Genomic DNA, 14,555 nt, shown 5'->3' with positions numbered 1-14,555 from the left:
GGATGTCTGCGGCGCAGGGGACCTGCACCTCCAGTGCCACTATCTTCCGGTTCACAGAGGCCGTATACAGTTTCCTCTTGGGCCAGGGATGTGGGCAGGGGTGGGCAGTATTGGTGGTCTCTTCTGCTCTGCAGTCTCAGGAGTGTCCACCTGTCCGGGCGGTGAGCTCTCTCTCCCATAGGGTTTGGGACCAGTGAGCTGCGGGCGGAGATCAGTGAGGTTCTCTATTGCTGATCTTAAGGGAAAGGTTTTAAGTTTTCAGTTTTTACTGACTTTTTGATGCATAAATTGAGGGATACAAGTTCAGGGCATGGGCGGAAGGAATCTGGTTCCCTTACCAGCCCCCAGGATGTGAAGATGGCTGCCCAATCTGCTAGCTGGTTCTTGTTGCTCATCTCCACTCTCCACACTGTCTGGTGTCCTGCATCTAAGGCTTCAACATAAGGCTCATGGTCCCAGACACTAAGTCTGTCTGGCTGCTGCTGGCCTGACTACTCCTTCACTAGGATAAGGTGCAGACTCCAAAAGAGACTTCAGCTCATGCCATCGTATTTCATGAATGTGGGGCCTACTATCTCTAGAGATATTAGGGTTCTCAGGCAAGCTAGTTTTTCAAAGATCATTCATACAGATCACCGTCTTTGGCATATTCTTTAACACACTTCTCCCTGCTTTTCCTCTTCAAGGTTTATAGCTGATGTCAGTCTTCTGCTGCCTGGTGTAGGCTCTGTCCAGGCAGGTGTGATCGTCTCTCCTTAGACAAATGGGTGTATCAGTTGGTCATATGGGGAAGGTATATTGTTTTAGTTTTCCTCCTGTGGCTGTGGCTTTATTGCTGTTTTGATTAGCAAATCCTTTTTAGCAGGTGTGAGGTAGATTTTAGTGCAGAAGTAGATTTCATTCTTGTTTTAGTTGCTCTCAGTTCAGCTTCAGGTAGTGGAACGTTGAGTGTTTCTTCTTCATTCAGACTAAACCAGCTGTCGTTCCCGGTCTTTATCAGCTCATCTTTTCTATGTTGAAGTAAACGAAGTTATCAATAGGAATTGTTCAAAATTTTCAAACTGGACTGTTGTAAAAAGCTTTTCTAATTAGATGATATAAATTCTTTGTAACCATTATTTTTTTCTCTTACTAAAGCCCATCTCATGTTCACAAATATGCTTCATGCTGAGGATTGAATGTGCGCTCATACAATCTCTGTCTAACCCTGCGTGACAGACGCAGAGATGTGTGCTTCTGTCTTGTAAGAGCTGGTACACACAGATGTATGTACCCCATAAGAACGCACACTGAGAGATGTGTGTTCCTATCCCATAAGAATGCACACAGACAGATGTGTATGTGCTCCCATTCCATAGAGATGCCTGTCACTGCTGTGCAGCTCTCTCTCATACAGACATGTCTTAGTAAGTGTTAATTTTGCTTTTCACATTCAAATGCTTCATTAGAAACAAGAATCATGGGCTGGGAAAGAGCACTTGTGCCTAAATGTGATGATGACCTGAGTTCTATCCCCAGCATTTGTATTAAAAGCCATGCATGTCTGTGCTTGTACCTGCAACTTTAGCACCATGAGGGTCAGGGACAGGCCATTAGCTGAGGCTTGCTAGTCAGGCAGCTCAGCAGAAGAAATAGCAAGCTCCAGGTTCAATAACAAACCCTATGTCAAGGAAATAGGGCCAAGAGTGATGGAGCAGTGTACTTGATCTCTTTCTTGCCTTTACACATGAATACTGGTATACACACGTGCACACACATAAGGAGAAAAGAGAGGTGAATAGGGAGGAGAGGAAAAGCATAAGTTTGTTAGCTTTTGAATAAAGTAAAGCTGTCCATCAGCTCCTTTCTCCTACCCAGGTCTTCCTCCAAACACATCACAGTCATGCTGGTGGGATGCAGCTCTGTGAGTCTGTGAACGCAAGAAGAAAGCGTATTCTAGCTCCTGATTGCCCACAGTTTTCTCATTCATTTCATTCTGTGAGCAGTGGGCTACTCCTCACTTCTTGTTCATTCCCTTAACTTCCTCTTACTAGGTTATGCCTTTATCTTTTATAATGAATGTAAACTGTGTGGTATCACATGTATTTCTCCAAGCTTGCCTTCTTGCTTTTAGGGGAGAGCTTCCACTTATTTGTTCTATCCACTCAGGAAAGTGGCAGAGGACTAGCTTTCTGGGCCCTGTGCCAGGTACTTAGAACTTTGAGGAGACATCATGACAGCAACTCTTATAAAGGACAACATTTCATTGGGGCTGGCTTACAGGTTCAGAGGTTCAGTCCATTATCATCAAGACAGGAAGCATGGCATCATGTAGGCAGACATGGTGCTGGAGAAGCCAAGAATTCTTCATTGAAAGGAAGCCAAGAATAGACTGTATCCTGTGGCTAGGAGGAGGTTTCAAAGCCTACCCGCACAGCCGCACAGTGTCACACTTCCCCCAACAAGGCCATGTCTCCTAATAGTGCTACTTCTATGAGCCAAGCATATTCAAATCACCATATATATATATATATATATATATATATATATATATATATATATATAGAGAGAGAGAGAGAGAGAGAGAGAGAGAGAGATAGACAGACAATCAGACAAACAAACAGTCATTCTATCGGATTCATTCTTTTTTACACAAAGTAAAAGCACAGGATCTATAGGCTGAGGAGGCAGAATAATGGAGCATCAAAAAGGATGAGTCCTACAGGCTGGGGCCTCTCCAATGGGGGTTCTCTGCAGTGGAGACCTGCAGAACCATGAGAAAGTGAAGAGAAGGTTATAGAGTGGCCCTGAACAGGCCTGGAATATAGCTTCAGTTGTGTTCAGTCAGCTTTGCAATGAGAAGCCACTTGTGAGAATGAGGGTTCTTGTTCAGGGCAGCATATGACCTGGGAACATAGTGTAAACTGAATGACACCTGTAACTACGCTGTAGCACCCCGTCTGTCTGCAGTGATGGAGATAGTGCAGGCTGAGCTAAGTCAAGACACAGATAGGAAACAGGGCAGGCCCCAGAGAGAAGGGCATATGTGTGGTGAACTCATTTCTGGTGCTGCTTCTGGGCAGGAATTCCTTCCTGGCACTAGGGATCTGTATGCTATTCCAGATCACGATTGTAGGTTCTCCCCCAAGATCTTCACTAGTCCAGCGGCTGCCTTAACTGCTCAGCCACTGCTCCAGCCCTGTGTTCTATCAAAGAAAAAATACTAATAGGCTGGATTTACATTAAATGTGCTTTCACTGTGTCCCATAAGTTTGGGTATGTTGTGCCTTCATTTTCATTAAATTCTAAAAAGTCTTTAATTTCTTTCTTTATTTCTTCCCTGACCCAGTTGTCATTGAGTAGAGCATTGTTCATCTTCCATGTACATGTGGGCTTTCTTCCCTTATTGTTATTGAAGACCAGTTTTAGGCCGTGGTGATCTGATAGGACGCATGGGATTATTTCTATCTTTCTGTATCTGTTGATGCCTGTTTTGTGACCAATTATATGGTCAATTTTTGAGAAGGTTCCATGAGGTGCTGAGAAGAAGGTATATCCTTTTGTTTTAGGATGAAATGTTCTATAAATAATTCTTAAATCCATTTGATTCCTAACTTCTGTTAGTTTCACTGTGTCTCTGTTTAGTTTCTGTTTCCATGATCTGTCCATTGATGAGAGTGGGGTGTTGAAATCTCCTACTATTATTGTGTGAGGTGCAGTGTGTGCTTTGAGCTCTAGTAAGGTTTCTTTTATGAATGTGTGTGCCCTTGTATTTGGAGCATAGATATTCAAAAGTGAGAGTTCATCTTGGTGGATTTTTCTTTTGATGATATGAAGTGTCCTTCTTTATCTTTTTTCATAACTTTTGGTTGAAAGTCGATTTCATTCGATATTAGAATGGCTACTCCAGCTTGCTTCTTCAGACCATTTACTTGGAAAGTTGTTTGCCAGCCTTTTACTCTGAGATAGTGTCTTTCTTTTTCTCTGAGGTGTGTTTTCTGTGTGCAAAAAAAAAAAAAAAAAAAAAAATGCTTGGTCCTCTTTACGTATCCAGTCTCTTAGTCTATGTCTTTTCATTGGGGAATTAAGTCCATTGATGTTAAGAGATATTAAGGAATAGTGATTGTTGCTTCCTGTTATTTTTGTTGTTAGAAGTGGAATTATGTTTGTGTGTCTCTCTTCTTTTGGTTTTGTTTCTTGCTTTCTCTAGGGTGTAGTTTTCCTCCTTGTGTTGGAGTTTTCCATCTATTATCCTTTTTTAGGGCTGGATTTGTAGAAAGATATTGTGTAAATTTGGTTTTCTCTTGGAATATCTTGGTTTCTCCATCTATAGCAATTGAGAGTTTTGCTGTATACAGTAACCTGGGCTGGCATTTGTTTTCTCTTGGGGTCTGTATAACATCTGCCCAGGATCTTCTAGCTTTCATAGTCTCTGGTGAGAAGTCGGGTGTAATTCTGATAGATCTGCCTTTATATGTTACTTGACCTTTTTCCCTTACTGCTTTTAATATTTTTTCTTTGTTTTGTGCATTTGGTGTTTTAACTATTATGTGACGGGAGGAGTTTCTTTTCTCGTCCAATCTATTTGGAGTTCTGTAGGCTTTTTGTATGCTTATGGGCATCTCTTTCTTTAGGTTAGGGAAGTTTTCTTCTATAATTTTGTTGAAGTTATTTACTCCCTTTTAGTTGGTAGTCTTCACTCTCTTCTCTACCTATTATCCTTAAGTTTGATCTTTTCTTTTTTCCTGGATTTCCTGTATATTTTGTGCTAGGAGCTTTTTGCATTTTACATTATCTTTGACTGTTATGTTGATGTTTTCTATGGTAACTTCTGCCCCTGAGATTCTCTCTTCTATCTCTTGTATTCTGTTAGTGATGCTTGTATCTATGACTCCTGTTCTCTTTCCTAGATTTTCTATCTCCAGGGTTGTTTCCCTTTGTGCTTTCTTTATTGTTTCTATTTCCATTTTTAAATCGTGGATGGTTTTATTCAATTACTTCACCTGTTTGGTTGTGTTTTCCTGTAATTCTTTAAGGGATTTTTTTTTAAAGATTTATTCATTATATGTATGTGATTATATTGTCTCTCTCCCCAGACACACCAGAAGAGAGCATCAGATCCCATTCATTACAGATGGCTGTGAGCCACCATGTGGTTGCTGGCAATTGAACTCAGGACCTCTGGAAGAGCAGTCAGCGCTTTAACCGCTGAGCCGTCTCTCCAGGCCTCTAAGGATTTTTGTGTTTTCTCTGTAAGGGCTTCTACTTGTTTACTTGTGTTGTTCTGTATTTCTTTAAGGAAGTTACTTATAACCTTCTTCAAGTCCTCTATCATCATCATGAGATGTGACTTTATAATTCAAATCTTGCTTTTCTGGTGAATTTGGATATACAGTATTTGCTTTGGTGGGAGGACTAGGGTCTGTGTTTGCTTAGTTTCCTGTGCTTACCTCTCACCATCAGGTTGTCTCTGGTGTTAGCTTGTCTTGCTGTCTCTCACAGTGGCTTGACGCTCCTGTAGGCCTGTGTGTCAGCACTCCTGTAGACCTGTTTCCTTTTAGCTAGATCTGGGAACAGAGAGCTGCTCATCGGTTTGTGTGACCTGAAGCCTCCAGGTGGGTTGCTTGGCGCAGAAGAGTTGGTCTTACCACTACTCTCAGGTGTAGGCGCTCCTGGCTTTCAGCTCTTGGCCCAGGCAGAAAAACCTGAAGAGTTTCCTCTGCACACAGCCATCCAGTTTGACCAGCATCATTTGTTGAAGGTGCTGTCTTACAGTGTATATTGTTTCTGGTTCTTTATAAAAAGTCAGATGCCGATATGTGTTTGGATCTGTGACTGGGTCTTCAGTTTGATTCTGCTGATCAACACGTGTGTTTGTGCCAGTATCGTGCTGTTTTTTTTTTATTATTATGATAATTCTAAAGGATTAGAGGTTGGGTGGTAATAGCTCCAGTAGTTCTTTTACTAGCTATCGTGTGTGTGTGTGTGTGTGTGTGTGTGTGTGTGTGTGTGTGTGTGTGTTTATATAAAGCTGAAAATTGTCCTTTCAGATTTTATATAAGAATTGTGTTAGAATTTTAATGGAGATTACATTGAATCTATAGACTACTTTTGGTAGAATAATTTGTTTGTTTGTTTGTTTGTTTGTTTTGCCTGTGTAACCCTGGCTATCCTGGCACTCACTCTGTAGGCCAGGCTGGCCTGGAACTCAATGATCCACCTGCCTCTGCCTCCTGAGGGCTGGTATTAAAGGTGAGCACCACTCCCTCCCAGAAGGATGCTTATTTTAATCTTACTGCTTCTTGAGCATGCGATCTTTCCATCTTCTAAAAGCTTTAGTGGTTTTCCCCTTTTGTGTCTTAACGGTGTTTAATATATAAGTGCTTTCACTTACTTGGTTAGAGCTATTCCAAAGTATTAATGGCACTATTTGAGGCTATTGTGAATATATTGTTTATCTGATTTCTTTCTCTGTTATTTATATATAGGAGAGCTAATAATTTTGAGTTAATTTTGTATATAGCTTCTTTGCTGACAGCATATGGTGGAATTTTTAGGTTCAGTTATGTATTTTATCATAGCATATGAAAATAAAGATACTTTGAGTTCTTCCCTTGACCTTCCGCAGTTGCCTTACTGCTGTAGCTAAGACTTCAAGTACTATATTGAATTAGTTTGCAGAAAGTCCTTGTTTTTGTCAGTTTTTCAGACAGACTTTCTGTGCTCAGGTGTGCTTCCCAATAAGGACACCCTCAAATATTTAGCAGTTTCTCTGCTAACAGGTGCTTTTTCTGTTTTATTTAGTCTAAGTAAAAAGGAATGTCACTTGAGAAAGCCAGGCACAGCATGGACCATGGAATATAAGGAACATTAAGCAGAACATGTGGCTGTGATGTTTGAGCAGGAATGGCCAAGGCAGCAGGTGCTTTGCAAGAGCAGGAACATTGACCCCATAAAAATCATGCTATCTTTAGACCAATGGGAATATCTTTTGTGATACAATGTTTCTGAACAAGTCAAGACTGTTATAGATACAAACAGCATGCATAAGACCTGTACAAAATGAGCTAGTCAAAATTCTAGCAAGGGGCGAAGCAAATCAATCTCCACCCATAGCTGCGTCACTGATGTCTGCTTGGGGAGGGAGAGTCAGTTTTCTCCTGGTTTATGAGTTCTAGTACGCTGCTCAAGCTTCAGTAACCATGCCCATACTGAAAACATTAATTGGACTCAGTGAATTAGTAAAAATATTCACGAAAATTGAAAAAAAAAAAGAACAGGAACATTGAAATAGGAAGTGCAGAATGTCCTTGGAGTGTGGACATGGCGTTTGGTGGGATGCATAGGTAAGCCTGTACCTGAGCCACGGAAGGAGACGATGAGATCCTGGAGGCTGCAGGTAGGTTGTGTTGAAGAACAAAAGACAGCCTTGAGCTGGGAGTACCTTGCTCACATTTCCAGTGTGAACTTTGGCAACATTAGAAGGAAGAAATTTGTAAAGGAACAGAGACTGAAGAGAAGTAGAAAGGATGAGATTAGCCAACTAGGACTCTGCTGTCCAGGGCAAAGTTGTGTGTGCCCAAAGTGGCAGCCTGTGAGGAGAAAGCCAGCAGGAGTTTTAGATAGGATAGCAGAGTATTTGCAGGCAGCTCCTGAGAGAACATTGGGAATCCAGGGGCTACTGGATGAGCAAGGGCTAGGGCACTAAAGACTGAAAAGGCCTGCACCATCTCCAAGCTGGGAGCCTAGAGAGGACATCCATTCCCACAGACAAGCATTGGCACGGGGCCAAGATTGCTTTTTCTTGTGCTGTTAGACTGATAGCACATTTCTGAATCATGTTTAAATATACAATCTCCTCTCTTTTTCTTCCTTCCTTTCTTTTCCCCACTTCTGTGGGGTTCAAGTATTAAATGACCCTATAGGCTCATGCGTTGATACTTGGTCACTTGCTCGCAGAACTACGTTTTAAGTTTTTTAGTGTGAGTGTGAGTGTGTGTGTGTGTGTGTGTGTGTGTGTGTGTGTGTACACATGTGAGTTCAAAGGCTTTGGATTCCCTACAGCAGGAGTTACAGGCAGCTGTGAGCTACCAGATGTGGGTTCTAGAGTCTCTTTGTGGTATAGGGCGCATAGTCCTGGCACCTGGAGCTGTGGGGTTCTCCTGTGTACCTCCATCTCTCTGCTCACACAGTAAGCTTTCTACCCCTGGCATCTCCCAGACCATCCATATACTCACCCTCCCTTCAGTGTGTGCTCATCTGCATAGCAGCCACATACTCACTCCTGCTGTCTCCTTGGACTTTACAACTCTGCCACAACACACAGGACTGAGGAGAGTGGGGTCACTTGCTCTTTTTACACACTACCTGTGATGGTTTGTATATGCCTGGCCCAGGGAGTGGCACTATTTGGAGGTGTGGCCGTGGGCTTTAAGGCCCTACTCCTAGTTGTCTAGAATTGAGTCTTCCACTAGCAGCCTTCAGATAAAGATGTAGAAACCTCAGCTTCTCCTGTACCATGCCTGTCTGGATGCTGCCATATTCCCACCTTGGTGATAATGGACTGAACCTCTGAACCTGTAAGCTAGCCTCGATTAAATGTTATCTTTTATAAGACTTGCCGTGGTCATGGTGTCTGTTCACAGCAGTAAGACCCTAAGACACTACCTTTTCACGTTTGTTACTGGAAACCACTGCTTAGACATGCCTGGTTCTTCCTTTATTTTCAATCTCTTCTCGACATACTCTGCACATTGTGTAGATGTTATGTTATACAGTGTCTCCGTTCAGTTTCCTACATTTGAACATTCAGTTGCTTTGTTGTATTTGCTTACAGATGATACAGTAATAATGAATGACACAGACATTTTTTGCATCGTTGTAGGTATATCTTCTGAACTTCTAGAATCAGGACCCTTGGCTTGAGTCATGCACATGTGTGGTTTTGTTAGGCGCACCCCGCCATCTCCCTGACAGAATGCTACAAAATAAAACAAAATCCTCTGTGTAGCTGAGGTGAAGCAGGAGGAGTGCTGGAGTAACTCCTCTTCACATAGGTGGCCTGTCTTAAGTGGCTGTCAAGTGCAGAAAAGATGGGAGGACCATGGGGAACAGAATTGGCTAGCCAGAGTTTTGACTTAGGTGTTTGTCGGTAGCTAATAGGAATAAAGTCAACTCTCTTTTCTCTCTGCTCCCTCTGCTTGAAGGCTTGACTTAAGTGGAATGCTTTGGGTTTTGGGGTTTTGTCTTTGTTTTTTAATTCTTTCCATCATGTAGAAGAAGACCCTATTGATAAGACCCATTTCTAGGGGATAGGACTGGTTAGCCACATGGACTACTATTCATCAAGTTTCATTTCAGGGGATATATTTTCTTAAGGGAAAATCAGACCTATAGTCTGGTTTAATTCAACATGTCAAATCATATAAATATTTAAAAACAGAAGTAGGTTTCATTATAAACTTAACAGCTTACCATTTTGGAAGAGAAGTGAATTACACATGTGTGCTCTGTAGCTGTTTAGTACTGAGCTGTGCAAGAGCAGCTGGGTCAACCGTCCTACTCTGCCTCCATCTGCAGCCCTGGAGGTGTTGACAGAGTTTCTGATGACTGAGGTGTCTTCCTGCTCCCAGCCCACTCATGCTGTCGATCTTGTTTACTGCAGCTTCACTGCAGCCGGCATAGTTGGAAAGAGAACTCTGAGTCCCGACCCTCGGGAAGCTGGAGTGGTGGACAGAGAATCAGAGGGAATATCTGACCCGGAACTTGAACAGACGGATTACTGTGCAGACCCCCTCCCAGAGGGAAGGAAAAAGGCCAAGAAGTTAAAAAGAATGAAGAAAGAGTTTTCCTTGGCAGGTTGGTATTGACTCTGACCACAGAGTACTTCAGGCTTCAGGAGGCTCATAGTTTGATAGCAGGGGTTCACTTGAGCGCAGCCCCATGTGGTACCCATGGGACCTGATATATTGGGGAATGGTGTGGGAAAAGCTCTTTTCAGTGCTGAGATGGATTACTTGGCAAAACAGATTAAGGGAAGAAAGGTTGGTTGGGCTCATAGTTTCCAAAGGATTTCAGCATGATGGCATAGATGCTTCTGTCTGTGTGGCTAGAGCAGGAGACACCTGGCATTTAGCAGATAGGAAGTGGAGGAGCCAACCCAGACCAGAACTAGGGTGGGTTTAACCCTCAGAGACCTGATTCCAGCAGCCAGATTCCACCTTAAAGGCCCCACAACCTTTTAAGTAGCACCACAAGCTGAGAGGGCTGCGTATTAAGACATGAGCCCTTAAGACACATTTTAATTTGAGATGCTACAGGAAGTGCTGATTCTATAAAAAGCTAGAGTGTTGCTGGAATTTAACCCAAGGAGTTGCCTCTGTGTAAATCTAAACACATGTCCTAAACACTGAGGCTACCTGAAATAATCACACAACACCTTGATAATGTGGCAGAGAGAGGCATTATGGAAATGGCCTAAATACCTCTCACAGAGACCTCCACAGGTACCACATAAGATGGCGCTGAGTGCTTACCAAAACCTTTTGCCATCCTAGATACCCTAGGAGTTAAATACCAAGTGCATTTGCATGTAACAAAAGTATCTAAGTAGCAGGGGAATAGCCATTTGTTGGGTTTCTGTTGTGACCTGACCTGCTGTGTCAGGAGGCACTTGGCTCTCAGAACCCACTTTGGATTTTGCCAGGCTTTATAAACGTGAGTCGAGGCTGCTGCTGTCCAATTGCCTTGGAGCAGTCTGAGCCCAGAGCTCATGTGCAGAGTACCCCCCAGCTCCAAAGCCCCTGCACTGCTCTGCTTTGCAGTGAGGTTTGTCCAAACTGCCCAGGACTTGGAAGATTCTTTACAAAGGAAAATTCCTGCAGCTGTTCTAAATGAGAAACAGGCCCACGATGAAGCCACTCAACACTAGTGATCAGTTCCCATGGAGCTTACTTAGCAGTGTGTGATGTGCTCCTCCCCAGCTCAGCAAGTGTGACTGTTTCTACTTTGTTTTCAAGAAGCAAGTGTAGCCGGACAAGGGGCTACATTAAACCCTATCCCATAGAAGGGAGGGAGGGAGAAGCAGATGACTGAGATGACTTTATGTGCATAGTGACAGGGGTAGTTGGTAGCCCTCCCTGCCTCCCTATCCCTCTCCCCCTCCCCATCCTTCAGGGTGATTTAAGGCACATTGGTGCTCTTGATGGTAAAGGAAGACTGGCATGCCTCTTCTGCTGGGCTCAGTGGCCTTCAAGAAGCATGAGCGGGTTGTTTTCCCAAGTCAAGATGAATGAACTGGTGATTTCCATAAAATATGTGCTTTAACTGAGTGTCATGTTTGAGGGGCCCAGAGAGACCCCAACTTTAGATTCCTTCACTCCAGGAAATCTCAGGGCTATGGTGGGGACCTGACCATTCTCAGAAGGTTGTTGGGCCAGTCATCAGCTAGTAGCCCCCTAGCAGACAGTGTCTGCAGAGGTAGCCAAAGCACAGCACATCCGAGCTTTGTATGCTGGTTATAAGCCTGGAGTTTTGCTAAAGTTTTAACACTGCTGCAGTTTTCAAGCCTAAACCCTTAGGTTAGTACACTTCTGTTGGATTTCTTTTATTTGTTGTATTGTATCTGTGTATGTGGGAGTGCCTGAGGAGGGTGTAAGAGAGTGTCAGCTTCCTGGAGCTGGATTGCAGGTGTTTGTGAGTTGTCTGACGTGTGCTGGGAACTGATTTCAGGTCTTCAAGAGCAACTCTTAACTCCTGAGCCATTATTCTAGCCCATTTAAATAAAACAGTTTTGTGATTAGTCTTTTTAAGACTATTTGTGCCCAATAAAATAATCCCTTTTAGATGTAAAGTTTGATATGTTTGCATACATGTGAAGTCATATAAGAACTACAGCGAGCCACACAGAAGACAGTTTTGTCCTTCCAGAAAATTTTTTCATGCTACTTTCCAGATCACTGGCACCTGGTGTGCTGTCTGTTTCTGCAATCTGCCTTCCATCCTAAACTGTCTTGTCCATGGACTCACATAGTAGGAAGCCTGTGGGTTCCTCTCTTCAGCCTGATATAGTACAATAGAAGTCTGTGTGATTTGCATTAAGCCTTGGTGTACTGCTGAGTAACGTTCCGTTTGGAGGATCTATTACTACTGAACCATTTCCCAGTTTAAGGACATTTAGGCTGTTGCCAGGGTTTTACATCTGTTTCACAGCCTGTTTCTCTGTCCCCCTCAGTGACAGGCCTGGATGCTTTCTATTGTAAGCACAATTTTCCTCCATTCAGTTCACTCTCAAGCCAGTCTAGTGCTTCAGTACCTATCCAGCTTTGATGCCCCTGTCACCCCCACCACTGCCCTACAAAAGGCAGAAGTACAGCCACTCATGGAAACCCAGGCTGTCCTCTAAACTCTCCTCAGGCCTTTGGTAACTTTAAGTCCCTCTCCTCTCTGTCTGTTCTTGCATCACTGTTATGGGACAACAGAGGCTGCCTGGTGGGCTTTTGTGAAGTATGTGAAATGAATCCTCAGCTTGGTTGTCAGCAGAGAATGTTGCATATACAGCAGGAGAGGTGCATGGATGTCTGAGCAGCTCAGGTGGTATGCTGACTTCCCGAAGATTCCTAAGGTCCCCCTTCATGTGCTGGGTCTGTCCCCAAGTCCCAAACCTACCTGTGTACAGAAGTTGTGCACAGGGTGCTGGTGGTGCTAGTCAACAGTGTTCCTCTAGTGACTGTCCATGTCCTTAATCTGCTTCTCCTTTACCCACAGGAAGTGCCTCAGATAGCCCTGCTGTGCTTTTTGAAGTCCCCGACACGTGGTAATGACACACGGTCATGGGATGGAGCACACTGAAGGTGCTGCTGCGACGGCCCCGCCTACCTGCTTAGAAGCCATGCTGTAGACACTTAATCAGATATGGCATGGGAGAGTTTTGGAACCAGTTTATTTCCTGCAAAAGCTACTTTTTACTTTTTTGGCTGTATCTATCATCCCTTTTAATCTAAACTGACCTTTGGCACATGTCATGGTTGAGGGCTGCTGCAAGTGTGTGTGTTTATTAACTAATTACTTCCTGCTCCTGGAAAACTTGCCTGCCCTGGTGAATGTTGGTAAGTCCACCCAAGGAGAAGTCAGCTGCGAACCATGCCAAGAGAGCCAAGTTCTGAAGTATTCTAGGCAGATTTCTGCTGAGCTTCTCCTGCCTGAAATGTGCCTGGCCGTCCTCCCACTGCTGCCTAGAAACAGCACGAAGGCTTGTCTTTTCCATGGGGATCTTCCTGTGCTAACTCAGGGTCATCTCAACAGATGCCGAGGCTGTGAGAGCTTGTCATTTCAAGTTACTTTCCCTCAGACAGGGTGTGGTGATGTGTGGGTGAAGCTGGTTCTTCTGTTCCTATGCACAAAGCTGTGTTCACAGTGCAGCAGCTTCTCCTGTCTTTACTGTATGTCTTTGTGTATCTCTGTGTGTGTGTGTGTGTGTGTGTGTGTGTGTGTGTGTGTGTGTGTGTGTGTGTGTGTGTGACAGTGGCAGGCCTACAGCATGCATCAAGTCCTCATTCAGACAGGTTTAAGTGGCAGAGTGCTCCTGCCGGACACTCCATAGCAGACACTTTTGGACATGTAACGCTTTTGTATCATGAAAATAAAAGTGAAAAAATAATTTCAAAAAGATTAAAGAAAATTTCCTAGAAGCCTGCCTTTAACTTTTTCTTCGGTGTGATTGATGCACATCCCTGCCAGCTGGTCCTTGCCTCACGTTCCCATCATGGAGTCGCATGCCTCCATGTGTGAAGCACTTCCTCACTCGAAAAGCTCCTAACCCTTTCCTCTCCCCCAGAGGACCTGATGGAAAGAGGTGCCTAGCTCTTTAAGGCTTCAGTTGCCCTGGTTCAGTTTGTAAGCTCAACAGAAGTGGAACCTGGAAACATGAAGGGAATAAGCCAGAGCCATTGGCTCCACCAAGTCTTCAGATGTAAAGGTTAGAGATTACCAAGAGCCCGAGACTGCCTTTGGTTTGGTTTGGTTTGGTTTTTAGTGTAGGAAATGGGGCCCAGTGCTTTGCTTGCACTTGTCCAGCACTGTAGCACTGAGCTACATCTCAGTCTGACACCAGTTTTTTAAAGGAGCAGGGAAACTGGAGATGCAGCTCAGTGTTCGAGTGCTCACGTGCCAGCACCTGTGGCCAGCACCTGTGGCCAGCACCTGTGGCCAGTACCTGTGAGTGCCAGCACCTGTGGCCAGTACCTGTGAGTGCCAGCACCTGTGGCCAGTACCTGTGAGTGCCAGCACCTGTGGCCTGCACCTGTGAGTGCCAGCACCTGTGGCCTGCACCTGTGAGTGCCAGCACCTGTGGCCAGCACCTGTGAGTGCCAGCACCTGTGGCCAGCTAGGCCATCCAACACCTCCTTCTGCCCTTTATGGGCACCAACACACATGTGCACATACATGCATGCATAAATAAATCTTTTAAAACTATACAAAAGGAAAACGGGAAATAGTAATAAAACTTTAAGCCATGAACGCAGTCCATAGCAAAACTGATAATTTTATAAAACCACAAATATAGCCCACAGAGGGAC

General features: G+C 44.0%; 1 protein-coding gene across 23 annotated transcripts in view; it reads left to right on the top strand.

Annotated features, from left to right (window-relative positions):
- Parn (poly(A)-specific ribonuclease) overlaps positions 1 to 13,667 on the top strand; it is a 138,039-nt gene extending 124,372 nt beyond the window's left edge. For 17 of the 23 annotated variants that reach the window (XR_015630740.1, XR_015630743.1, XR_015630742.1 and 14 more), the window contains 2 exons: positions 9,644 to 9,837; positions 12,745 to 13,667. Coding sequence is in view for 8 of the 23 variants with exons in the window: in XM_087572726.1 (XP_087428852.1) it covers positions 9,644 to 9,837; positions 12,745 to 12,797 (247 nt within the window). In the remaining 15 variants the exon portion in view is untranslated. Of the gene's footprint in view, positions 1 to 5,075; positions 5,232 to 9,643; positions 9,838 to 12,744 lie in introns of all 23 variants that reach the window. The other 6 variants (XR_015630731.1, XR_015630732.1, XR_015630734.1 and 3 more) reach the window with 1 other exon arrangement.
- Positions 13,668 to 14,555: the final 888 nt, after the last annotated feature.

Source organism: Rattus norvegicus, chromosome 10 (assembly GCF_021556685.1).
Source record: "Rattus norvegicus strain SHRSP/BbbUtx chromosome 10, alternate assembly SHRSP_T2T, whole genome shotgun sequence".
NCBI classification, from domain to species: Eukaryota; Metazoa; Chordata; class Mammalia; order Rodentia; family Muridae; genus Rattus; species Rattus norvegicus.
This window is presented reverse-complemented; position numbering and strand designations above follow the sequence as displayed.